The sequence below is a fragment of the Pocillopora damicornis genome, chromosome 10, assembly GCF_964200805.1.
Source record: "Pocillopora damicornis chromosome 10, jaPocDami1.2, whole genome shotgun sequence".
Taxonomy (NCBI): Eukaryota; Metazoa; Cnidaria; class Anthozoa; order Scleractinia; family Pocilloporidae; genus Pocillopora; species Pocillopora damicornis.
In genome coordinates, this window is record NC_142679.1 from 16,386,296 (window position 1) to 16,412,121 (window position 25,826).

General features: G+C 38.2%; 5 protein-coding genes across 10 annotated transcripts in view; 2 read left to right on the forward strand and 3 right to left on the reverse strand.

The window, feature by feature from the left end:
• LOC113679296 (structural maintenance of chromosomes flexible hinge domain-containing protein 1) overlaps positions 1-6,323 on the reverse strand; it is a 26,119-nt gene extending 19,796 nt beyond the window's left edge. Inside the window, exons 1-8 of one of the 3 annotated variants that reach the window (XM_089185859.1) lie at positions 6,221-6,323; positions 3,399-3,560; positions 2,380-2,469; positions 1,963-2,074; positions 1,164-1,273; positions 689-862; positions 423-503; positions 159-281 (exon numbers count right to left, since the gene is read on the reverse strand). In XM_089185859.1, coding sequence (XP_089041985.1) covers positions 159-281; positions 423-503; positions 689-862; positions 1,164-1,273; positions 1,963-2,074; positions 2,380-2,469; positions 3,399-3,521 — 813 coding nt within the window. In that variant the 5' untranslated portion in view covers positions 3,522-3,560; positions 6,221-6,323. Of the gene's footprint in view, positions 1-158; positions 282-422; positions 504-688; positions 863-1,163; positions 1,274-1,962; positions 2,075-2,379; positions 2,470-3,282; positions 5,973-6,220 lie in introns of all 3 variants that reach the window. The other 2 variants (XM_089185860.1, XM_089185861.1) reach the window with 2 other exon arrangements.
• A 2,054-nt stretch (positions 6,324-8,377) lies between these two features.
• LOC113679297 (ATP-sensitive inward rectifier potassium channel 11) lies at positions 8,378-11,643 on the forward strand. Of its 3 annotated transcripts, none has more exons than XM_089185924.1 (2): positions 8,378-8,532; positions 8,924-11,643. In XM_089185924.1, the coding sequence occupies exons 1-2, from the start codon at positions 8,469-8,471 to the stop codon at positions 10,306-10,308; spliced, it is 1,449 nt and encodes a 482-aa protein (XP_089042050.1). In that variant the 5' UTR covers positions 8,378-8,468; the 3' UTR covers positions 10,309-11,643. The 3 variants fall into 3 exon arrangements, with proteins under 3 accessions (XP_089042050.1, XP_089042051.1, XP_027052052.2); XM_089185925.1 differs by having other exon boundaries at positions 8,506-8,613; XM_027196251.2 differs by lacking the exon at positions 8,378-8,532 and having other exon boundaries at positions 8,736-11,643.
• Positions 11,644-12,699: 1,056 nt separating this feature from the next.
• On the forward strand, positions 12,700-15,776 carry LOC113679298 (ATP-sensitive inward rectifier potassium channel 11). Its single transcript, XM_027196254.2, has 2 exons — positions 12,700-13,229; positions 13,763-15,776. The coding sequence occupies exons 1-2, from the start codon at positions 12,783-12,785 to the stop codon at positions 14,510-14,512; spliced, it is 1,197 nt and encodes a 398-aa protein (XP_027052055.2). The 5' UTR covers positions 12,700-12,782; the 3' UTR covers positions 14,513-15,776.
• LOC113679315 (protein fem-1 homolog B-like) lies at positions 15,077-22,447 on the reverse strand. Of its 2 annotated transcripts, XR_016180656.1 has the most exons (5): positions 21,688-21,842; positions 19,136-20,081; positions 18,149-18,186; positions 17,545-17,668; positions 17,071-17,080 (listed from the first exon to the last, which is right to left on the reverse strand). XR_016180656.1 is itself a non-coding variant. In XM_027196270.2 (4 exons), exons 2-4 carry the CDS (start codon positions 19,802-19,804, stop codon positions 17,007-17,009), a joined length of 867 nt encoding a protein of 288 aa, XP_027052071.2. In that variant the 5' UTR covers positions 19,805-20,081; positions 21,688-22,447; the 3' UTR covers positions 15,077-17,006. The 2 variants fall into 2 exon arrangements, 1 of the variants encoding a protein (XP_027052071.2); XM_027196270.2 differs by lacking the exon at positions 18,149-18,186 and having other exon boundaries at positions 15,077-17,080; positions 21,688-22,447.
• On the reverse strand, positions 19,826-22,379 carry LOC149039125 (protein fem-1 homolog B-like). Its single transcript, XM_089185751.1, has 3 exons — positions 22,007-22,379; positions 21,688-21,907; positions 19,826-20,081 (listed from the first exon to the last, which is right to left on the reverse strand). The coding sequence occupies exons 1-3, from the start codon at positions 22,377-22,379 to the stop codon at positions 19,826-19,828; spliced, it is 849 nt and encodes a 282-aa protein (XP_089041877.1).
• Positions 22,448-25,826: the final 3,379 nt, after the last annotated feature.

Genomic DNA, 25,826 nt, shown 5'->3' on the forward strand with positions numbered 1-25,826 from the left:
ACTCCCAAGCTAGGGATACCATCAAGTGTCCAAAATCGTTTTGTCCAGATCTAAAGTAAATCTTGAAAAAACCCGACCATTATTCAGCCATCTTCACCCAAAGCTTGCTTTATAACACATAGTTTGTGTAATGTTCTAGTAAATCAAGTTTTTCTCACAATATTCTTAAGACATCTTTCCTCCTCCCCAGGCTCCAAAGTGGAGGTGTCGCTCGGATTTCTGATCCATCGGTAGTCCTCAAACACAGGCTTGCCTTCTTTCGCTCGCTGTTGGAGCTTTTCCTAATCAGATGCGGAAATTATACTCGGTTATACTTGCATGACACTCAGTGAAAAATTTATCTGAATATTTCGACGTCTTCCATCTTGAGCTTTGACCTAGAGCTTTCATTGTCCAGAACCAGAAAATTTTTTTATCATTACCTTAGATATAGAGATTTCCGTAACATATGGACATTCCTCCCTCTTGGTGATAACTTTGATGCGATCGCCAAGGTAGAAACCCTACCAAGCAAATCATTCCAAATAACACAAGTTACAAAACAAAAAAGAAAATCTTGAAAAACATCAACAGCAAGGAAAAATTGTAAATGTCAGCACCATGGCTTCCTTCTTGGTAGAAAATTTACTCCTTATGACCACCACCATCATAAGCTGACAAACAAAGGTGTAAACAATTCACTACTTACTGCTTGTGTTGCACCAACACCAAACTTGGAAATACAGCCATCCAAATAGGCAGGAATAAGGTCCACTTCCTCATTTTCAAGGCCACGATCAGCTTGTGACAGGAAATAGGTCGCAAATGCTTTCAGACCCTCATATGTCATACCCTCTCCATTGTCAAATATGGCAACTAGTTTCTAGATCAGAGGCAAAAACTTGCAATTAAGTGGTCCAATTTGAAGGAACATCCACAAGATTTTTCACAAATTAACCCTTTACACCTTAACATCAGTATACAGATTCTTCATACTGTTCTCTAAAATTTCCTAAGAGGCTGATGTGGAGAATTTGTTTAACAATCAAGAGCTTCTTTTCTTAGTGATTATTTCCTTCATTCTCATGACCTTCATGTTTGATTTAGGGGCAAAATTGTAAGGAGAAATTAAGTGTTAGTCATTTTTAGGATTCAAAGGATTATAAAAATATAATCTTACTCACATCTTTAAGGAAGATATGAATATCTACTGTTCTTTCCATGTCCTTGCAGTTGTTAGTACTTGTTGCCTGGATGCTGTTGTCAATAAATTCACAAAAGGCTTGGTAGCTGGCTGTAGAAAAGAAAAGGAAACCTTGAATAATGGTGTGCTACATATACACTTTAACATCTACTTTTTAATGGTGTTTCATAAGTGTCTGTCTAAAGAAGGGGATATGAATCTGCTTCCTTACAATTGTATTATGCCAACAGCTAGTAAAGCAATGTTCTAGGCTGTTACAGCTTTTATTGCCATGGCGACAGGAAAAATTTTGACACCTAAATCTGCAGTGCAAGTTGCCATTTTGGCAACCTGTTCTCAAAGGTCCCCAAGTCCAAACCTTTTTAAAGCTTAGCTTTTATGGTCTAAAGTCAGAGTGAGATAATCATTTTCACCAAAAACTGCCCATGTTTGGCTATTTTCCTCCATTCAACTCTGCCCCTTTCTTCTAAATTATCAGTTAGAGTGTTATGCAGTGAGATGTTAAGCAAATCTCCACAGTCAACCAGTGTGGTCAGAAGTTTTGTTGGTAAGTCATACACTGTCTTCATTTTTGCGAAGACCTAAACTTTATTTCCAGTGACCATTTCATGATGTTAAATTGCCAACTGGCTGCTTGAAGTAACAAAGTTGAGCTTGAATTCCCATGCAGAGAACTTAGTTTGCTGGGCAGAGGTGCCTGCTCAGTAAACTATGATTGGACCAATCCTTCAAAATACTCTTCAGTTGCCATACATGCATTTCTTAAATGTTCTTCTTACCACTGAAATGGTAATTCCCACTCTGAGTGAGAGCATTGGGATGCACATCATATCGCATCAGTTCAGAGTGTGGTTTGTCCAGTATGAATGCTTCATCTTTGGAGCTACGCACCTGTCAAATGAAAGATGATGCAACAGTTAAAAACAGTAAACATTTCCCAACTCTGATACTAAGTAAAGAGCAGGCGATTGTTTATGTTTAAGAGCTGAAAAAATATAACTTAATTATCAAATTATGAAATAACTCTCTGAATGGAAAGTTTAATAGCAACTGGCCACACTCTCCAAAACCTACGAGAAAAATGTGAGGGAAAGTTTTACAACTATCTGTTGTTTCCATCTCAAAAAACTGTTCATTAACTAACTGCCTAAATACTTTTATTTAACTCTACATCAGAAAAACATATCTATCCTTACCAGACACCATGTTTCCAGCCTACTGTTTTTAACATTATGAAAATTTCCAGAGTCTAGCTCATTGAAGTCTCCATCACTGATTGTAAAGTGCTGCAAAAAGAAAATCACATTACAGAGGTGTACAGGAAACAAAATGCCGTAAGCAAAATTTTAAGCATATCTGCTTCTACCTTTCATCAACCCTTAAACTCTCAGAAGTGATTATCATGTATCTTCTCTCTTTATTATCCAAACATTATCAGGTAATGAGAATACTCAAATTTATCACTAGCGGTAGGGGTTGTTATCTTGATTTAATACCAAATTCTCATGGCCAATTCACATGGAAATGTGTATCAGCTAGAAGGGAGAAATAACAATCAGATCTTGGGAGTTAAGGGTTAAAATAAATCTAATTCACCCTTACCTTAATGTGATTTGAATTCATTTCTAATTCATCTACTCTGAGGTTGGATGCTTTGAAATTGTCTTCCAGTTGATGAATAAATGTTAGTTAAAATTCAGTTTATTCACATTGGTTGGATATAATTTAATCTGGCCATTAATTTGACCTATAGCATAAATATGGTGTTAAAACAATTGAAGGCAACAGTGCCTCTGTTGTGTTTTATGTGCAAATGAAACTGCACCCTCCATCCACTAAAATATTTCAAAATGTCCTCAAGCTAGTTCCTTTTCAAACTTGAAATTGTCAGAATTGTATATTTCAGTCTCAATTGTGACAATCCAATTAACTACAGTGTAAGTAAAGGTTCAAGGAAAAGTCCCACTGCTGTAATGTCAAATCAATTTATAAGGTTAATAATAATAAAAAAAAAAAATGATTGTAAAAGATCCCAAGACTTAAAAGTTTGCCAATGAAACCAATTCCATGCTGTGCTAGTGATATTTTCAGCCAAATACCTGTAGAGAGTGTGTCCCCAGATTTTCTTAGACAAGGGGCAGAGCTCTCCCTACTTTCTGGCCTTATCATTCTGATGCTTGTGAAATGGTTTAAGGTCAAGTTACCCTCTACTGACCTCTGGCAAATGTGGAAACAAAGACTTCACTTGTGCTCTAAATTCATCAAAGGTACTTTCCCTGTCAAGCTTCAATGCCTTGTCATCATTTCCACAGGAAAGCAAGACATTAACACAAGCCATTGAGCCACTGGCCAGGCAGCTAATGTACTACTTCCTAAACTGAAAGAAAAATGACCGAGTGTGCAAATTAATTGATTTCAGCTAGAGACTTGTAGTGCAAGTGACTTGTAATGAATAAAGGGGTTAGTTTCTAAAGAAACTGACTAAAGAAACTGTGGTGCTGCGTCGGTGGGAGAGTATAGCAGGTAATTTAGTGTTAACAACTGAGTTGAAAACGTAAATTAACCACCATAAAGGATGAAAAAGCTGACGTTTCAAGCATTAGCCCTTCGTCAGAGCGATGGGTGATGTATTATGGTGATGTACAAGTATAAAAGGTAAAAGAGTTAAACAACTGCTCTTACTACCTCACTAACTAAACTCTTGAGGGATCTGAACTAAATAGATGGTTATTTTCTACCTTGCCTAGCAGATAAATATCTTTAGTTATTAGATGTTTTGGTGTGTAGTTTTGCTAAGTATTTTTTACAAGTTGTGCCGTATTTTAACAAGTCCTTCAGGGGCAAATCAAATTACAAACAAAAAGTAAAAATACTCAGCAATTCTATGCACCAAAATGTCTGACAAGTTATTTACCATGCAACTGCTTTATTTTGCATGCATTTCTTATAAGGCAAGAAAAGCGAAGCAGATAAAGAAGCAAAGCATGCATGGCTGACCAGTAAAACAGGTTTTTTTACATAACAAAATGACCATCTGTCCAAACATTGCGAGATATTTCCACTTGATTGCATGTTATTTACAACAGTAGGTATAAAAGATACAAGTTAGTAATAACAGCCATACCTTAGCATTATCAGGAGTTCTTAATATTTAAGTCCTATTCACTGCTTGTGTTAGACAAAACAAGTTCAGTTTTTGTAACTTAAACCTTTCCATTCTCTGACTAAATCTTATTGAAATCTAGTTGATGAAAGAGTGAACAATACACACCTACAGGCTCCTTTGAAGAAATTTTAGCTACACTGATGACTGCACATATTGGTTACAATTATTGAACCCAGCAGAAGGCAGAAAGTCATTACTTTGTTAAAAGAAAATACATTATAAAGCAGTTAAATCATTCTTTTAGATCATAAAATTTGCATAAAAACTAGACAATACTCCCAATTTCTTCATTTGAAAATAATTACTAAAGAAAAAATTTCACGTACGCTCTTTTTTTTTTTCTCATTTAGAGTTAAACTGTTGTTCAGAGGAATTTTAAACAAGTCTGACAATGCACTTGGATTTTTTTGGTTCAAAAGGCAAAAGTAAAGCAGAGGTGTTCTTCAGACAGCTCATGTCTACAAAAAGACCTAGTGACAATCAGCTGCTTTGAATCTACAGATGCATATTATCTTTGTTGAATTTTCCTCAAGTTTAAGCAAGTTGTACATTTAAGCTGCAATCAAAACTGGTAGGCAAAGAATTTCCAGTGCTCATTGTACCTTACATCATGCAAAGACCATACAAAAGGGTGATAAAGTATTCAATTGAACACATTCTGAGGCACTGGAATTTACACCTTTTGTGCATGAAAAACATATGCAAACCAATGTAACCCAAACTCATTTTTAAAATACCCTTTTTAATAACTGCTAAGAAATTATTTAGTTGCACAAATGAGATCTGAAAAGTACAGATCGAGTGATGCTTAGAGAAAAACTGAATCAACCTCTAACTGTGTCATGAAGAATAACACATTTAAATCCATCATTAATGCCATGCCCTACTCTCAGCCTCTATATCAAAATTTTTCCTTCAAAAGTTGGATCACAGCCAATTTGACAATAAAAAGTTATATACCAGTAGATTATTTTAATTCAATTTTTTCCTTAAAAAATACTAGGTTCTATATATTTTTGTTTAGTATCATTACCTGTACTATAAAATTTAAAGTTAAATTTTTAATTAAACCCATGTCATTTAAACCATAATGATGTTTCATGCATATCACAATCTGGCGGTGAGTCCGCCTTGAAATTATAAATTATTTTCGGAAGCATTTAATAGGGTTTAGACCGCTCAACCCTAATTTAAATATTACACCACCTCCAAACTCGTATAGACTGCTTAGGACAATCAAGCTAAAAACGGCTTATAACTGTATTGTTGCAAGACATAAATGGGTGCTTTTAAGTCCATTTTAGAAGGCCACATCTGGGTTCTAATGCAATCGTTAGCAACTTTCCCCTTTTGACAGCTGATCCATTTTGACCACAACGCGATCGGAAATGGGCATTTCCTGGAACTGTGATCGCGGATAACGCACTTATGTAATACTCAATCCCCTTCACAAGGAAGAATCAACATCATGTAAAACGAAAGCAAATTTAACAGCTTGTAGCCCTGAGAGGTCCAGAAGTCAAGAAAGGAAAATGGCGGATTTGAGGAACGATTGTCATTCGACCAGCCGAACGCACTCTCTGCGCAGAGTGGAACGTATCTTTCCGTTAGTTTGCGTCGCTACTGCAAATGTATTAGAATAATTCTGTTACATTGAAAATTCTGAATGAGATTGAGAGGAATCTTGCAGAAACTGTGCATTCATTTGCGTAGACAAGATCAGCTGTTAGCAACCATATCACCAGTATTTATCGTCCGATCGGACGCAACGCATTAATTTATGCAGCGTTTTTACCCGTAAGATTAAGGCTAAGCGCAAGGGGTATGCAATATCTTGCAGCTTCATCCTTTACAGCAGAAAATACTCTTACCTACTCGTCTGGGATGAGTGAGTCCGGTGTGGGAAAGTGAAAGAATACCAGCAACAAAGTGAACGTGTATGTGTTAACCTGTGATAGGCGAAGGTCCGCTGTCAAAAATTAGCTTTGTAACCGCGCTCTCCATTGATAGGTGAAAATTAACAACCGCATAAAATTATTATTGTAGCAAAATAATACAATAGTCTTTCTGCTAAATGAAACATCTGTGGCAAAAAATGAAACTGTCCACTCGACTGTGTTTCATACCATTCAAATTTCGCGATCTTCAGGTTTTTCCTCACCGTTTCAGGTGGAAAGAGTTGGCCGCTTTTTGATGATATATCAAAACACAAAGTGACTCTACACTCAACTGTGCATCTCATCAAAATTTGCGGTTTGTCGCAAAAAAGGGCTTTCATTAAAGCACATCACAACATCCCGTGATACCAATCAGCTTAAATGTAAGTAAACAGTCGACAAGAAAGTTCGTCTCAATACCTGGAGCAAAGAAGAAAGGATCAGAAGTAAATTTCGAAAAAAGCGCGAGAAAAGTCGGAAATATGGAACTCTCTAAAGATAGAAAATTTACTTTTCTTTTGAGCAATGCGCTCGAGCACCAACTCAAAGCCCATTAAGTGGCCGCGTACATCAAATTTTAATTTACAATAAGCGACTTTAAAAAAAAAAACATTTTACATGCACAAGGTAAAAAAAAGAGATCTGAGTTCCCCTTTAGGATTCCGGTCCCGACAAGATCGCCTTCGAAGGTTCATCTTGAGAAAGCTCCACAGTTGTCAAACTCTCAAAGCTTTCATCATCAAGAAAATTTAACCCTTATTAAGCAGTCACAAATTCTTATGGCGGTGGCCATCTATAAATCATCCCACTAAGAGTTCCCTCATAGTTTGGCTACCAACAATTATTCAAAAAATCCAGATCTTTGCATATTTGGTAAATGATTTCGCGCTGTTTAGAGTAAAATAGTTATAAAGAGCACGGCAAAGGTCCAAAAGATATGGTTAAAAATAATGAGGTAAAACTTTTCAGTTTCAGCTTTGACAAGTGCACGGTTACAGCATCATCTTTTAAAAATGGCAATAATCGAGAGAATTTTAAAAAGAGCATAGCATTGTTTCTTGTTTACTCCTGCTGTCTCAGAGAAATTCGAAATAAATTAATCTTAATTAAAGTGAGAAGCATGAAGCTATGAAGCGCATCGGTATCTGGGATCTTAAAGTCTCGATATTCTTAATAATCTTTTCGGTTATACTTAATACATTATTATTATTATTATTACTATTATTATTATTCAGGCTTAGAGAGAATTTTATGTCATAGTTTGAGAGAAAAAGAATATCAACTGATATTCTCTTGGAGAAAACAAATTCTTTCAAAATTGAGCTGTTTTGATAATGGGCAATTGACAAATTAGGACAGTAACGGGTATAATAGCGGATTTGTAGGCACATTGTTTAAGGTATTCACGAAATAAAGAAGTTATTCAAGAAAACCGCACTTTTTGTCCGTGTCGATATAGCAAAAATCTAGTTTTCCGGAAAATTATAGTAGTTTAAAATTTCCTTTTATCGTTGTTGATTTTCTACAAAATTAAACGTAACGCTGTCTCTTTAGTGCTCACACTGGAAATGTCTTAAAATAGAAGTCGATCGAAATGGACGGAAACGACCGAAAACAGACTTAGACAGAAGCGTCCGGAATCGATCAGAAGTTCTCGGAATCCGAAATCGGTTAGAACTGTCCGAAATCTGACCTCAGCCTTCTGATTTCATGACTTGTCGGGGCATGGCCAAATTTTAATCCATTGGGGTAATGTCTATTCAAGAAATACGGCCGTGGAGCATATGCGGAAATGAAATCGGCGAGATAAGGAAACTGGTCTCGTTTCCTCGTTGAAAACAGCTTTCGGATTGCGTCTCTAATGTTTTAAGGCTCTATCAAACCATATTTACATAGCACCTTTCGAAACGATTGAAATTTCCTCAAAATTCTCTCCCAGTATTCGGAAGGCACTTTACTGGAAAGCAAAGTTAGTAGACATATCAACCGGCGAAGTTTACTGCGTGACACCCGTATTGTTTTAAAATCATGTAAAGGTCATTCTGAGGTCTTGCAGAGGCGTTCAAATGCAAATATCAGCTGAATGCAAATAAATCACAGCATTTTGTAAAATCCCAAGTGAGTGCCAAGTACAATAACAGTATTATCCGCATAGTGATGCACAAACTTCAATGGGTTCTGAATGATAAACAAATTTAAATTTCACGAAGGGCAAAGCAGAGAGGAAGGGGGAAATTGCGCGTTCGGTAGGGACGTGAGAAATTCTTAATATTCCTTTGTTTCAAATTCATTGTGGTTTTGGATGTGATATCCGCAGGATACACTCAGTGAGTTTTTAAGCTATGTCTGAGTTGTTTACCTTCACAATTTCTTTCTGTTAAATATTGGCTCACAATAATTAAGGGATATATTGATCAAAACAACCTTAGTCACACGCAAAGCGGGGAAAGTGTCATCAAGGTTACTTCGTCACTCCAATCACGTCACATGTTTAATGACTAATAGCGTTATGGTACATTGGAAGTAATTTACGAACTGTTTAGGACAAGGTTTTCTAATAATTTGATGCGCCCTTTGTTGAACTTGCCGTTTGTACGGGTGGTTGGTAATTTTTTTCAAAGATGTCTTCTCCATCAGATAGGTCGAGGGACCAAGCTAAACGGCATTGGCAACGTCGAGGGGTGGACGAATCTTCAGACTCAAGAACATCATCTGACTACTCTGACATGAACGAGACCGAAGAGGGTGGACAAGGTGATGAGTACGAGCTAAAAGAAGTCAGGATACAACAGCCTAACGGCACAAGCCATACTCGAAGGAAGAGACCGTGGGAGGCTAAGAGCAAAAGGAGCAGAATGAAGCGAATTCTATCGACCAAACACGGCAGCAAGAAGCGCCGATTAGTGGGAAAACATGGAGGGCTGAAAGTGGTGGCGTCACATGTACCACAAAAACATGGGATGTACCTCTCGGATTTATTTACTACAATGATTGACTCTAAATGGCGATGGATTTGTGTGGTTTACTCGTTCATGTATTGTGGTAGTTGGCTCCTATTTGGCTTTTTGTGGTGGCTTGTAACGTTTATCCGCGGAGACAACGTCTGCGTCGACAATGTTGATTCATTTGCAAGCGCGTTCCTGTTCTCGCTTGAGACGCAAACAACTATTGGCTATGGGGGTCGACAAATCACACCCAAGTGTCCAGAAGCTGTTATTTTATTGAATGTGCAATCGCTGATCGGGTTTATAATCGGTGCGTTTATGCTAGGTCTAATTTTCGCAAAATTATCGCGTCCGCGGAATCGTGCGGAAACTATTTTATTTTCTCGAAACGCCGTGGTCGCAGTGCGTGACGGCAAAATGTGCCTAATGTTTCGGGTGGGTGACGTGAGGAAAAGCCAGATTCTGGAAGCTCATGTTCGAATGCATTTGTTTCGAAAGAGGAAGACTCGAGAAGGAATTGAACTGCCGTTTTATCAGCAGAACTTGCCCGTGGGAACGGACTGGTCTTGTGAAGACGGTCTGATAGAGGACAGTGCAATATTTTTGATATTGCCCCTGACCATGGTGCATGTTATCGATGAGAACAGCCCCCTTTATGAAATGCACCCCAAAGATTTGCTCAACTGCGATTTCGAAATAGTCGTTCTCCTTGAAGGAACTGTAGAGGCTACCAGTATGTTAGTTCAAGCGAAAACGTCCTACAAAGCGGATGAAATTCTGTGGGGTCATGAGTTTGTAAACACAACAGATGAGTCTAGATGGAGGTCTGGCAGATACAGGGTCGATTTTTCAGTATTTGACGACACCCGTTCGGTTCCTACCCCCCAGGTTTCGGCTAAGGACTATTACGAAGGAAAAATGTTTAAAATGAATTCGGAATCATCTTTACTGAGCGCTGGAACACAGGAGGACATTGACTACGATTCGGATAACACGGAGCAGAGACCTACCGACACAACTCTAAGCACTGAAGATAACGAGGCGAACGGGGATGAAATTTCAATTGCCTATGTTTAATCTAGGTGTTAGGAGGGTACTGAAGAATGAATGTATTAACTTTGCTGACAACGTAATTGCTAAATAATCATTAGAGTACCGCAGACGGAACATTAATGCGCTCCAAAATTAAAAAATAACACATATGAACGTAAACACTTCGATTTTATTTATTTTTTCATAAATACGATTATTTTTGTTTTCGTTTACCATGTTATTGTTTGTTCCCGAAGTGATTTAATTTCAATGATTCTAATTACCTTTCAGTTTCATACGGATAAGTAAGCAGACGAATTCACCATAAAATCTGAAGTTTCGATGAAAAATGGCCTCATCTCATCTATTACATCGCAATAAATACAGTGATGTTGACCGTGTTTGTTTTTGTTGGGTAATTAACAGCGCTCTAAACACATTTCAAGGTGCGAATATACACAGAACAATCAAAATCAATGAGGTCTTCAGTTTCTGATCACCGTTTACGTATTTTGTTTTCTGTGCAATACAAATATAGATAACCTGTTCCTGTCAGCTAAGATTGAAGACCACTAGACTTTAATGATTGAACCATAGCTAAATCTAATCAGTTTCAGTTTTCTTAAGTTTCAGGTAACCTTAAACAACAGAATGTCAAGTTTTTGTTTCGGAAGTTCCGCCAGACACACTCGATCGGTTGGTCAGTATTTCCTGCACAAAACACTTTCGACCATAAGTTTTACAGTAGTCTGTTAGTTACGCAAGCCATCAGGAACGAGGCTAGACATCTATTTCAATCCCCAATAGACTTAGTCCACTAGCTAATAATTGTACATCTGGGAACGTCGCTTGACAATTTTTGTCGTCTGAGTGAGGAGTTGATTTTAGGGGGAGAAAGGTTAAATACGGACACTTTGAGGACAAGGGTGAAAACATGTGTGAATGTCAGACAGGCTAGCTTGTCAGGAGGCTAGTGTACGTTCCAAGGGGGAGGAGTATTTTCATTTCGGTGAGCGCAATAGAGTAGCAGCGCAAGAGTGAACAGTCCGCGATGGGAAAACAAGAATAAAAACTCGATTTCTTTTTCCTTCGTCACTCTGCCCTCGCACTGCTTCACTACCGCGCTCCTCCGAGATAGAGAACTTTTATACGCATGTTAATTTAGGGCCTATTATCCTAAGGGTTAGTGCGTGGGCAGAGTTTTCCGTTTTTTATCATTGTTTAAACAAGGAAGCTCCGTTAGGGATTTTTTCCTTAGGAGCTTTTTCATTTACGTGATTCATTTTCTTGTGCATTCGATAAAAATAAATGCGTATATATTTGGAAGATTGGGAATTTGATACAAAAGTGAAATTAAACGAATAAACTATTTTTTGAAAACATGGAGTATCAGCTTTATCAGTAAGTTCTGTTTTTTTTTTAACTAAAATTTACAGTTAAGAGAGCGCATTTATCTTAGTAGAGAAAGTATGGGAACTAAAGAGCTTTTCCCGCCGGTGCAAACTGCGATTGGGCCAACCTAGCTCTTGGACATGAGAAAAATTTGTAGCCAACACTCGCCAGGGGTCATGGGCATGAAGCTACTGCTGTCCAGCTTTCCTTAGCCTGGACCTAGTCTTCATGATTTCCGCCGTTTCCGGATCTGATCTCCGTTCCTCTCAATAAGGAACGGTTCGGAGGAGGATCACAGCCTGGGAGCCTTTATTTGGGGTAAAGGGCTCCTGGGCGGGCTCATATCCCGGGTGTGGCCTGTGCCTTGCCTGTGCCAGGCTCTCGGAACCTCTCAGTTTCAAAGTTTCTGTTTCAGACGAACGTACATGCGGGTGCGGAATTTGCGGTTGTCTGGGAAACATTCATGTCTTGTGTCTTCACTGATTGAAGAACAAGTTAATACCCCATTCACATTAGAACAACAACAACGACAAAAACAAAAACATGTTTTATAGTTAACCAGGTTTCACTGGATGAAAATCAGCTTCAAAAAGCTGAATTTTATAAAAAGATAGGGGTCCCAATGGGTTCTTGATACGGTTCAAACTCAAGCTTACGGGGTATAATCGGAACCACTGAAATAAAACTAAGAATAATCTTTCAAGTAAAAATTTAACCCATTCTTATCTCCCGTAAGTGTTTTAAGCGAGTTTTTCTGCATAAAGAGTTCACCTATGGCATAAAATGAAAATTTTTATCCTTTCTTAGAATACTTCTATCTGCGGAACCTGTATTAAGCGGCCAACCTGCCATTCCCCGTGGGTGGCCGCTCGAGACTTCCTCTGGCGTCAAAACGTCTTCATACTACAAGCGAGTTCCAATATGGACATTATCTTTTGTTTTTGTGGTTTTCAACTGTTTTTCTTTAATCAACCGCAAATGGCTCGTATAAAGTTATATGCATACTGTGGAGAGATTACACCGATAAGTGTTAAGAGCATTATATAAACAGCTGAGAGACTGGGTATTAATTTTGCACGAATCTGTCATACTATTTCAGTTGTTTCGATGTCACTGACAGCAAAAGTATGACGGAAAATTCGAATTTTTGTCAAACAACGGACTCGATTGAGGCTAACGAAACTGTTGAACCCTTCGTTAGGATAGAACCGGTCTCCTCTACCAATCTGGTGAACATGCGAGCTCAAAAAAATCAAGCTAATAGAGCTTCATTTTCTCTACATCCTCCACGTTCCTCGCCGACTTTCGATGAACACACTCGACTCTTTCTCAATCGTTCTTCTTCTAGAAAGAAGCGGTTAGTCGGTAAAAATGGATCTCTCAAAGTGTTGGCCAGAAATGTACCGGGGAAAACCAAGTTGTACTTCGCCGATTTGTTTACTACAGTGATCGATCTTCACTGGCCTTGGGTAATTTTGATATTCTGTGGTTCGTACGTCTTGTCATGGCTGTTGTTTGCCCTGCTTTGGTGGCTGATTATCGCAATTAGGGGACCTTCGGTTTGTGTCACGGAGGTAAGTTTACGAATCGAGTCATCTGTAGTTTTCTGTTCGTTTGGTTATTTGTACTAAAATTTGGAGGTGCTGTGAATGCGTGACAGTATGCGTATGGTGAATGACTGCGTGACTGAGTGATTTGTTTTCGGTTTAGACTGGGTATGAGCAATTCAAGGTGGCAATTGACGGTAGGTAAATTGTCAAAAGGAAGAAATGTTAAAGGAGCTTTTTTAACTGATAAAAAGCTGAGGGAGGGGTGGTATGGGGAACTCCTTTTTTTTCAATGGTCATTTTCACATCTGAAAAATTGTCCTCAATTGAGATGAACCATCTCAAATGAATCATCGATAGCAGTTAAGAACCCTTCCAGCTGAAATAATCCTGGAAGGAGGACAAAAAAATTCCTTTTCATAACATCAGTTTGAAATATCTTTTTCAGATTTTTCTATGCACTTACTTTATTTTTCATTTTCACAAAATGAATCTGATGGCATTCAATATTAATTAACTATATATTTCAATGATTTAATTCAGATCTGTTTTTTTTCCAGGTGTATGATTGGTCTTCTGCTTTCCTGTTTTCCATTGAAACGGAACAAACCATTGGTTATGGAAGCAGAGCAATTACAACCAAGTGTCCAGAGGCTGCCATCGTGTTACAGATACAATCCTTGATTGGTTTGATTTTGGACGCTTTTTTACTTGGTTTGACTTTTGCTAAGCTATCCCAGCCTCGTGAACGCATGAAGACTGTGATGTTCTCAGAGAATGCAGTGATTGCGCCCAGGGATGGGAAACTGTGTTTGATGTTCAGGGTTGGAGATATTCGCAAAAGCCAAATTGTTGATGCTTCGATAAGAATGCAATTATTTCGAAAGTGGACAACCTCTGAAGGAAAAGAAATCCCATTTTATCAGGAGGATCTTAGAGTGTGCTATGACTGGCAAAACCCTGCAAACGACTTCAGGAATGAGTTATTTCTTTTGCTTCCTATGGTGATAATTCATGTCATTGATGAAAAAAGTCCCTTTTTTGAGATTACACCTGATCAGCTTAAGGAATCAGATTATGAGATTGTTGTAGTTTTGGATGGAATAGTTGAACATACGGGAATGAACACCCAGCCCAAGACATCATACACCAGTGATGAAATCTTGTGGGGTTATGACTTTCTGAATGTCATTGGTCAAGACTTTATTGAAAATGGCAAATACTTTGTAGATTTTTCCAAGTTTAATGAGATCCGCAATGTTGAAATGCAATTGTGCTCTCCCAAAGAATTTTATGAAATGCAGTATTAAATTTGTGCTTTTTTATTAGGATAATGCTGAGTCTCTTAGCCATAACCAAGTTTGAGAATACTAAACAAAATTGCTTCACCAGGGAATGTTGCTGCGGCATGTTGCATTGATCCAAACACACCATTGTTAAAAAGTTATGGTGCATAATGTAGAGAGGTTTTTGAAAGCAATTTACCTCGTCAACAAAGAGAGAGCTGTGATTGTGTAGTCTGATTGTCAGGGTGAGTGTAGTCCTGAGAAGGACTGTTGTTGGTAGTGGTGACTGACATTTTGACAACCTGAGCGGAAGTCAATTTCAGAGTCAAGAGAATAGTTGTTGTCAGTTGGATGTTCTATGCCCAGTTGGCTGATGAAGAGAGTTTATATTTAACAAAAAGCAGTCACTATTAACACCTTCTTTAGATTATATGATGGATGAGATAAGACAAAATATTTATCTATCAAACCATGGGGAATTAATCTGCAAGTGAGATTTTCTTGCTTATCTAAACTGATCTTCCCCTTGTTTATAAATGATGATTTGGAGAAGTTTTGCCCTTGAGAGTCAAAAAACTGAAACCAAAGTTATCACATATGCCAATCAGAGAAAGATTGACATCATTATTGACAGTAAGAACTAAAAGTAAAAACTGGCAAACTGCTTGAAATGCACTAAACAATAGAGACCAAGCAGCAATTAGAGTTAGTTTTACATCTAATTGGCTGGTTGGTCAAGGCACATGCAAAATAGTACAAGAGAAAACTAATACAATTCATAATTATTATGTAGAATTTCTACCTAGAAAATACAGAAGAAAAAATCCTGAAACTTGAGAATTATCCTCCTCTTTGGTCTATCCCTAAGTAATGGGTAGCGAAGCCTGTTAGACTCAAGCAAGTGAACAAAACAATTGTGCAAGAGTTGTGTCTGGATGTGGCAGAACCTATGTGAACCTTCACTGCTTATTGGCCTGAAATACACTTACTTTGATCCTTGTCATGTAAATGTAGGATAGATATGTAAGACAATAAGGCCTTCCACTGAAGAATGGAAAGGTGTTCTTTATGCATAGTAGATCAGAAAAATTGACTGGCTACTACTCAGGATTCTCTGGCTAAATTTTGATGACCTAAGTTGTTATTTTCAAGACCTGGGAAAAATTATCCTGTTACTTATTAATACACTTTTCTCAAGTTTCTGTATCTCTTAATGAAAACCCTGCAATGGTGTTTCTATGATGATATTAGTGATATGAAATAAATCACACTTTAACTTGGCCTGAAATTCAAGCAAAGAGATGATCTGTGCAAGTGAGCTGCAACTGGGGAAATCATAGAAAAAAAGCCTGAAAAATTCAGGCTTTGTCTGGATTCAAACCTGTGCTTTCCAGATACAAGTAGTGTTTTACTGGACTACAGGATGAAGCGTAGTCTCTTTGTTTTTTTCCTAACTCGATTCAGGTCACACTCTGCTTCTACATATTGAGCACTGTAATATGGAAAAACCGAAACATAGACTTCCTATTGACACATATATATACATTGTGTATGATAAAGTTACATGATAATTTTTAGACCTTAGAAAATTATGTTTTGTGAGGTCACTTATTTTTATGAAGAGAGGTATCGCTTCCTTGTAATTTGTGCAATTTTTCATCATCTTAAAGGATTTGATTTTTGAATGATAGATTAATTGACACATGTTAAAGAAGATGATTTGATTTCATCTTACATATAGACTAAAGTTCCTTCCTCTGGCTAGTTGAGTAGGGATGGTTGTTCAGTTGTTTTTCTAAGCTGTTAACTAAGTCCTGTAAATATTTAGCCTTGTCAGCCTCTGCTTGTAATTCCCCTTAGACATTACTCAACTGCTCTGTCACCTCTGTCAGTTGTCCATCTCTCTCTTGTGGCTGCCCTTCAAAATTTTTCAATTGCTTTCTCATCTCTCTCAGTTGTTCATCTTTCTCTTGTAGCTGCCCTTCGACATTTGTCAAAGTCTGAGTCTTCTCTGTCAGTTCTCCATCTCTCTCTTCTAATTGTCTTTCCATATTTGTCAACCGCTGTTTCATTTCTCTCATTTGTTCATCTCTCTCTCGTAGCTGCCCTTCAACATTTGTTAATTGCTGTGTTACTTCTGTCAGTTGTTCATCTCTCTCTTGTAGCTGCCCTTCAACATTTGTCAATTGCTGTGTCCTCTCTGTCAGTTGTCCATCTCTCTCTTGTAGCTGCCCCTCAACATTTGTTAATTGCTGTGTTACTTCTGTCAGTTGTTCATCTCTCTCTTGTAGCTGCCCTTCAACATTTGTCAATTGCTGTGTCCTCTCTGTCAGTTGTCCATCTCTCTCTTGTAGCTTCCCTTCAACATTTGTTAGCTGCTGTATCACCTCTGTCAGTTGTTCATCTCTCTTTTGTACCTGCACTGCACCATTTTCCACATCTTGCCTTATCCCTCTCAATTCTGCATCCCTCGTTCATAACTGCCATTTGACATCTGTCAACTGCTTTGTCATCTCCCTCAGTTTTCCACCTCTCTCTCTCTTAGTTGCCCTTGGACATATTTCATATTTCGTCTCAACTTCCTCAATTGTTCTTAGAGAAATGAAAATAACCGTTTTCACTCTGAGGTTAACTGTTATACCGAGAGAAAATCTATCTTAAAAACAGAATATTCATAGTTGTCTTATTTTCATAAAATCCCTCTGAATTCATTTTATTTTTAGGCTTAAGATACCAAGAATAAGTACTCAATGTTACTTGGTGTTTTAACTGGTTGTTTTAAATCATTTTAGTTTCTTGTCACCCCCTCTGTGGTTATATCCATGGTCTGGCCTCATGTTAATAAATGAAATTACAAATCTACTGCTTTGCCAGTTAAAGATAAATTTTTCCTTTTTTTTTCATGACAGTCTACTGATGCATTCTTTCTGTTGCTGACAACAGTTCAAATACAGCATTTACTTTTATGTCTTTCCCCATGTACCATGGGGAAGCTGCCCATCCATTTATAAATTGCATTTTGCTTAATCACCTAAAGATGACACCTGACAGCTTACCACCAGAGCTTGTTGATCTTAACTTCTCAGTCTTTTCTTGATAGTTCTGGTTTAGGTCGTTTTGCCTTCCTATACGAAATCCCTCGTCTATTTCTTTGCCACTTCCACTTACAAGCATTTCATCCTTAGTGAAAAGGGAGAAGATATACCCACTTAGAGGAAACCAAAGCAATTTTAAAAGTATAATTGTACAGACTACACACATCATACTTGTTAAATGCTATGCACAATGTCGCAACCATTACTGTCAGTTTCAAATCAATTTCTTTCCTGTCTCAGAACTTTGACCATCACTAGTTTGAGTCTTGAGTTGAGTCTTGATTGATGAGCTTTCAAACTTTTTTAGTAATTCTTTTTAAAAAAACAAGGCTAGACGCAATTGAAGTATTAACTCGCACTTTTTTGGGATTCCATGGCGGTTTTATTGGGGAGCCACTGAACAGGGGGAATGAAAAACAAAGAAATTACACAAATGCAACACCATGTGCAGTTCAAACCGAAATTTACGATATCCTGTTCAATAATAAGTGTGAACATGTAAGTAATATCAAAACAAAAGTTGCAGCGGGTGAGGGAATTATTAAATTGTCCAAACATTTTTCACCTTGATGCCTTTCAACATTTCAAATGAGTTTTATGGCACTGAAAAAGACCAAAACAAAGCTACATGAAAACATAGTGCAGACGTTGATTAACAATTTGTTCATACGTCAGTGTGTGTTCATCGAGATATGAAGCATGCAGGAAGTTTTGAGTGCAGAAAAGATGCATAAGAGTTGCTTGAGGTGTAACTGACGTATGAACCAATTGTTTTATAACATTTTCAACCCGATGGAAAATTTTTTTCCTGAGAGATTTGCTTGCTGATGTCATGAGCATGCACAATAGGAATATGAAGCATGCTTGCACAATTGAATTTGATTGGACAAATTTACTAGCTATGTTATAATTTCACTTTGTCGCTTAGTTGGTTGCAAGAGGGGTTGCATTTTAGGGTCGCTATGGAAGCTCCAGTAAAAATTGTAGTCTAATCATCAAAAGTGGTATGTTGCCCACACCGCTGGGAAAGTGAAAATGCTACCGGTATGTGTGAGATCTGAAAAGCATGTATATACATAATGGAAACGAGTGATCTGTCAAAAAGAGATGTCTAAAAGTCCCTAGCTCCCTTACCCAATCAATCCTGAAAAATTACTTTTGCATTTATGTTACCATGCGTTACATGCCTACGTTTAAAGCAAGGGGTGACTTTTACATCACGCGTGACAAAACCTGAAAATATCATCTGCTTGCAGGTATCAGTTTTCAGTAAATCTCTAGCATGAAACCAGATCAGTGTTACTAGTCGTGCTGTAACAAATGCATGTAAACAAGTTACCTGGATAAGTTTCAGTCAAATGACATTTCAACAACACAAACTGATCTTCAAATAGCTCCTTTAGGCTGTCACAACATTACAATGGATTGTACTACATCAAGATGGTTCAAAAATCATCAAAGTAGTAAATAGGCAGACGGGCATGATGTTGTAAATGAATTGGTCACTGTCATGATTTTAAAGAATCATAACTTAAAATTAAAATTTTCTTACATTTCTGACATCAATGTCCATGGAACTCAGGATCCTTTGGGCCTCGTCAGTCTCACAGCAGTCCATTGCCATTCGACCACTGTTGTTTTCAAGCTTTGTGTCTGCACCGAACAGCAACAACAAGTCCAGTGTCTCTTTCAAAACATCTTCTTGTCCTGGTCCTGGCTTAAAAGTAACAGCTAAATGTAGAGGAGTATTTCCCTCGATGTTCATTGCATTCACATCACAACCTGCATGTAAAATTAGCCTCATGGTCTCAAGACAGGGAGGCTTGAACATTCCGCCGCACATTCTGTGCTCCCGATCATATGAGCTGCATACTATATAAGGAGTTCCATGCCACACAGCCAAGTGCAGTAACGTATTCCCATTCCAGGTACGAGGGTTTGAACACAAAAGTCTAGGAAGAAGGTCAGTCATAGCTGCAGTTTCATGATCATTCTGTTCTGAAACATGACTTTTGGAGTACAACATTAGAAGATACAGGGCTTGATAAAGCATTTTTTCAAGTTCCTCATTTTCAGTCCCTGTTCCCAATTCCCTCATGATTGTCTCTCTTCTTGCTACAACTTTTTCAAACAACTGTCTGATGTGCTCTGATGGTAAAAATTCACCTTCTTGCAGCTGTAATTCACATATGTATATGAAATCATCCACATTCACCATCATACAGTTGAGACTCTCAAAAAATTACCAGGTTTTATTCAAGAACCTCCTCAAACAAGAGGAACGTGAGCCCTTAGGGTCAGCTGAAACAGTTCTCCGGTACCTTGTTTTGCACTGAGATAAATCCATAGATCCCAGGAGTCTCATCATGATGAACATTCCCTCCATTTTGATGGCTTCATTGTTCCCAGTTAACTGCAGAACGAATTCCTTGGGAGTTTGACTCTCTTCACTTAATATCCACATCTCTTTTAACAATGGATGTGCAGGGTCCTCAAACCTTTTAAAATATAAAAATAGATATGTTACTAATCTGAAAACATTGTTGGGGTTTCCATATATTGGTGTTGGGAAAATTAATGAAAATAATTTATTACCATGAGCCATGGTAATAAATTATTTAAAAAAGGGTAAAAGTTATAATAGGCAAGTTGATCATTTCCTATTCCTTTTGGCAGTCTTCTTATCTTGCAGGTGGAATTTCTGTTACCTGTTCTTATTGTGGTTGTGAATTTGACGTGGAGACAGATGTTTCTATATAAACTACAATTTGTGGTTAAATATTGGAATGTTTCCATTATCTTGCAAAAAGCTGTTTTAATTATAAAGAAAATGACTTTAACTTACAAAAATTGATCACATACAGGAATTTCCTCAAAATAACCCCTCTCATATATTAAACCCCTTTGATTTTCTTGTTTTCTGGTTAAGTCCATGTCGAAAATATTCCGTAAATTTTAATTTAGGGCATTCAATACCTCTTTCTTTAAAAGTGACTTTAGGTATAAACAACTGGTACTTTTTATCTTCTGCACTGAATTTACAATCAGGTAACTTGTACGAACAGCACTTAACTCTTTTGGCGGCGCTACCTCGGATATGCCCTTTCTCCAAATTTTCTGTCGTTAAGTAACAGTCTTCGAAGACTAATTTCTCTTGGGATATCTTTTAAAATATGATTCTAATTCTGTCAATAAGATCACAGACATTCCAACCCTCCCGATTTGATCGGGAGTCTCCCGATTTGATGTGTTGCCTCCCGCTCTCCCGATTTTTATCAGGTTCTCCCGATTTATCATAAAATTCTGAAAACAAGGAAAAAATTGCTTATGTTATAAGTATTTTTTGCGATCTGAGTGTAAAACGTTACTTTGCTGTTGTTAATCCATCTTTTCAGAATCTAAGACCTTAAAGAAAACCACAGAAATGATGTCAACATGCTGGAAATGCCACTTGAGAGAAACTAAATTTGCAAAATTTCCTGGGGGGGGGGGGGCCATGCCCCCAGACCCCCCTAGAAGCTCGCGCCGTTGGCGCTCATCTTAGCGCCTTCGGCACTAAAAGAGTCTCCCTATTTCTCCTCAAAAGGGGTTGGAATGTCTGAGATCATTAGAATTTTTATATTGTCAATCTCGTTTTAGTTTTGGCCGATCTTAACCGCAAACGTATGGAATTTAGGTAGAATGTCTGTAGAGTCTAAATATACGCATTCAGCCTACGGATTGAACCGGATTACAACAATCGAACAAGGCATCGACATCCTAAACTTCTCGACTCACGTACTCTCTCCTGGCTATATCCCATAATCGTCTTTGCATATCCCGGCATACACTATAATGTCGTTTTGAAAAGAGTCAACAAATCGAGGGTATACATTTAGTATGCAGGAACTGTGTCCCATAACTTGACTTGATTCGCCAGTAAAGCGAGGAATAGTGATGTTGGTCAAATTATTTACAGCTTGCTGATTGTCGCCTTTATTAGCTGGTGACCAGCATTTTCACTCAGATCTGTCAGCTAGTTCCTAGGGCAGTAAATTGTGTAATAGAAAGGAATAAAGAAAGTATCAACTCTAAAAAGTGTGTCGGAAAAATATTCAAACAAACCTCTCATCCATCCCACGTTCCATGAAAGTTAATGCTTTTTCAGTGTCATAAGCAACATCATCCTTAGCAATGCAGGCACCCAGAAGTTCCAGAGCATCAATTCTTTGCTCCTTTGAACAGTCCGGTCTTTTGATATAATACTCCACCACTTCAATTCTACAATGAACACAGCTTTCGAATAGTGGCCTCACACCAATATCATTTTGTTTTTGTTCCGCACCTACAGAAAGAAGTTTGTCAACTATCTCAACGTGTCCCATTCTAGCAGCATAGTGAAGACAAGTGTCTTGAATTGAGTCTTATAGATCTATATCTGCACCATGTTCAATGAGATAAGAAGCGACATCTAGGTAGCCACCATGACATGCCATCATCAGAGGAGTTCGATCATCGCAATAGTCATAGAGTTTAATCGTCTTTGTTCTGGCGTTAACGTCTGCATCGCGTTCGATCAGCAGTTTTACAACATCAAGATGGCCTCCAGCAGCAGCGGCGAACAACGGCGTACAAAACTCGACAATTTCGCCTTCAATTGTAAGTGTTCCACGTGCTTCGATTTTTGCTTCAGTTCCTACGAGAATGTCCTTCACAGAATCTAGGCAGCCATTACTAGCGGCGGTGACTAGCGGAGAAGTAAACTTCATTGATGATACATTACAATCAAGATAAACGCGGGATGGAGAATTTCCCATATTAAATAAAATGTACGCGAACCTTTAAGTTTCTCCTATGCTACCCTTGAAGGATGATACGCTCAAACGCAAAAACAGTCGTTTTTTTTAGGTCATAAAGGAAGGTGCGTTTTTTCATGGTAGGGGAGGGCTGGGGCCCCAGAGGGGAGGGTCATCAAAGGAGGGTCATACCTCTTTGTTAGCTATTCAAGCGGAGGGTCATACACCTTTCTCAGAATTTTTTTAATAAGGATTTTTGTGATGTTGCTTTTCATTTTTATCACAGCTTAAGATTTTCTTTTCACCTACTTTGATTTAATTTGGTGTTTTATTATAGGTTCCAGATTGCAGTTCTCCATGTATATTATGCCATGGCACATAGTTTTCTCGGAGGACTCTTGTTCTTTTCTGCCCGTATCGAGACGTACTAGACTTAAGTATCGTTTCTTCAGCTTCTCGCTCCTGTTGACTATCCGCTGTCTGATCTCCTGAGTCATTTAGTTCCGAAGAGTTACCACCAGATCCAACAATGCGCCCTACCACGTCACTGTCACTTTCAGACTCTGAATCTGAGTCAGAGGCCGGCTGAATGTTGTTCTGAGTGTCCTGCACAATAAAAGTCAAAATCGTACTGCCAATATGTGCCTTCACCACCCTCACTTTCTCATCATATCAAACTCTTTCCCCAGTGCGACGAACATTTGTTTTTCTCGGTTCCAGGTGTACGCAACCACTAACCCCACGTAATGTGCATGCTCTCCGTTGCGAAATTTTCAAAATGGCGGACAAGCCAAAGAGGGAAATAAAAAAAACAAAGCGATTTTGCAATGAATACTCAACATACACCCTCGTTAGAAAGGCGAATCCACGGACAAAATATACAAAACTGTATGGTATTGAGATCGATATGATATTAAATCGATACCGAGGGCCCGGTTCCAACTTGCTAAGAAGTGTATTTAATTGCCTTCCACCACGATCACTAGCTTTCTTGACAGCTTTCTGAAGACAGAATAATTTCTTTCTGAAGACTTCTGATATGCGGCTATTGATTATTACACCTCGTATACCTGACTGTTCAAACACTTTGTTTACGATTGTTGAAAGGACCGACTTTTGGTTCTCCGTCTTCGTCTTTAAATTGCTTTGAAATAGTATAGATTAGTAAGCTGAGACGAAAAATTAATCAAGGAAGTTTACGAAAAATCCAGCAAACAAGCTTAAAAAAAGACATTTATTTAGACTTCATACTTCAACGAACTTCACAAATCTTACTTGTTTATCTTGTAAGCAAACGATGGCAGATTAATTCCCGAAGCGCTTTCTGAGTTTCCCGATCCCTCTCCTACTGCTTTCACGCTTACAAAACAGGGCCGAGTTGTTCAAAGCTGGGTTAAGATAACCTGGGGTTAAAGTGAAATTTTATTTCAGATCTGAAAGCTTGAAGAGAAAATTCAGTTTACTTCTTTTTGACTACAATTTGATAATTGAATGCTATAAAAATATTGGGTAAAATTATTCCAAAATGGCTTTTGAACAGAGAAATATAGAAACCTTGATTAAAATTTAACCCTGGGTTACTGCTAATTAGCCTTTGAACAACTGGGCCCAGGAAAAGATCAAAAGGAGGAAGATACAGCTGTTTTGAAACGCCATTTGACCCTTCGCTCGGTCGTGTTTTGATCAAAAACGCCTTGTTAATTTCACGCAACCGCTCGGAGAAAAGGTAAAAATGACGAGGGAAAAACTTTACCTTCAAGTTAGAAAATTAGCGAAATAGAAAGCCACAATATTATAGTTTAATATTTCAGAGGTACATTGAGTGCTTTTTCCGTAGAGAATCCGCACGATGGTAAAACATTCGAAAATTACACTCGATTTGAGTGGGGTGTTGAAGTGGGCGTGGTCACTACATTCATGTTAAGACTATTTGTACCCCATAAGTTTGATATGTTTCTCTCCTTTAAATGCAATATTGAGGTGATTGATATAAGAGGGTCTGGATGGGGTTAACTGACATCTGACAAATGGCCAAAATTTTAACTGACAACTGACAAATCGCTGAAAATCTAACCGACAACTAACATTTGTGGTGGGCTTTTACTGACAGTTGACAAATGACCGGATCACCCTAAATATCCTTAAAACTGGATGTAAAATAAGGACAGTTGATTTACTTTGTCCAGTAAAAGTACGTTTTTTATCACATACCAGTGGGAGTACGCGAGAGTGTCATATTTCGTTAGTAATGGACGCATGAACCATCCACATCAAGGTCATATGTCACCGTTATATGATCTTTGAAACCTAACTCGATCGTCAACTTACGCGATGGCCGTCAATACTGGTATTTCAAAAGCAGTTGTAAGCTTTTATCGAATTGATTCGGCAACGGCATTTGAGCGTCACAGAAGCTGCATTCCTATCAATGATGTAAACACCGTACTGGCGCTGAAAAAGTAACCTATTTAGTTCCTTGGTCTAAAGGAGTTGTCTTGTAAATCTCCATGTTTAATTAGCTGTAATGACTGTTTAGCAATTAAGTCTGTGTGCGCAAATTGCATGGAAAAGGACCACACCTCGCACATACCTTCTTTTAGAGCTTGTAACACCTGTCTCGCAGAGGGCTTAAAGTGCAACAGATTCCTTGTCATGGCTGTTGTAACTGGTTGCGAGGAATGTTATAAGAAGGCCTTGTTGGCACTGAATTTTAGTGCAAAGAATGAGACCTTGCCTGCAGAACTGTCCCTTGCTGTTGTCTTGCCAGATGTGTTTCACTTTGAGAAGAGTCTTAAGTCCAGCTGGGCCAACTGGTTCATTGACCTTATAGGCACAAGAAGTAACCTCGTATAAATACGCCCCTGCCTGATTCTGCTAACCCAAAGCACGAATCGAGCGTAACTGCAGAGCCTTGATATTTGCCCTATCACGTGTCAAATAACCTGCCTTTCATCACGCTAGGGCAAAGTCACGCCTTCGATACTTACTGACTCTTCCTTCAATGGAGGACAGAGACCGCAAAATATCTTTGGTTTAGGTTGATCAGTTAAAAAGTTTCGTTTTCGCTTTCTTTAGTTAAATAAATGTATTTTGGGGCAAAGAACCGTAACGAAGTAATTTTGATTTCATGGCCAGTAACAAAAGAACGTCAGTAAGCTGCAGAGTCCCTGATGCAGGTTTCAAGTTGTTTGCCTTTATATTCAGAAAACGAAGACGATAGACCACAAACGCTATCTTTTATCCTTATTTTGCAAGTCCGCGTTAAATTAGTCTGCGTTTAAGTAGGCTGCGTTTAACTAGTCCGCGTTTAACCAGTCCAAGTTTAACTAGTCCGCATTTAAGTAGTTTGCGTTCAACTGGTCCGTGGTTAACTAGTCTTCCCAGTTTTACTAGTCCGCATTTAACAAGTCCGTGTTTAACTAGTCCACATTTTACTAGTCCGCGTGTAACTAGTTTGCGTTTAACTAG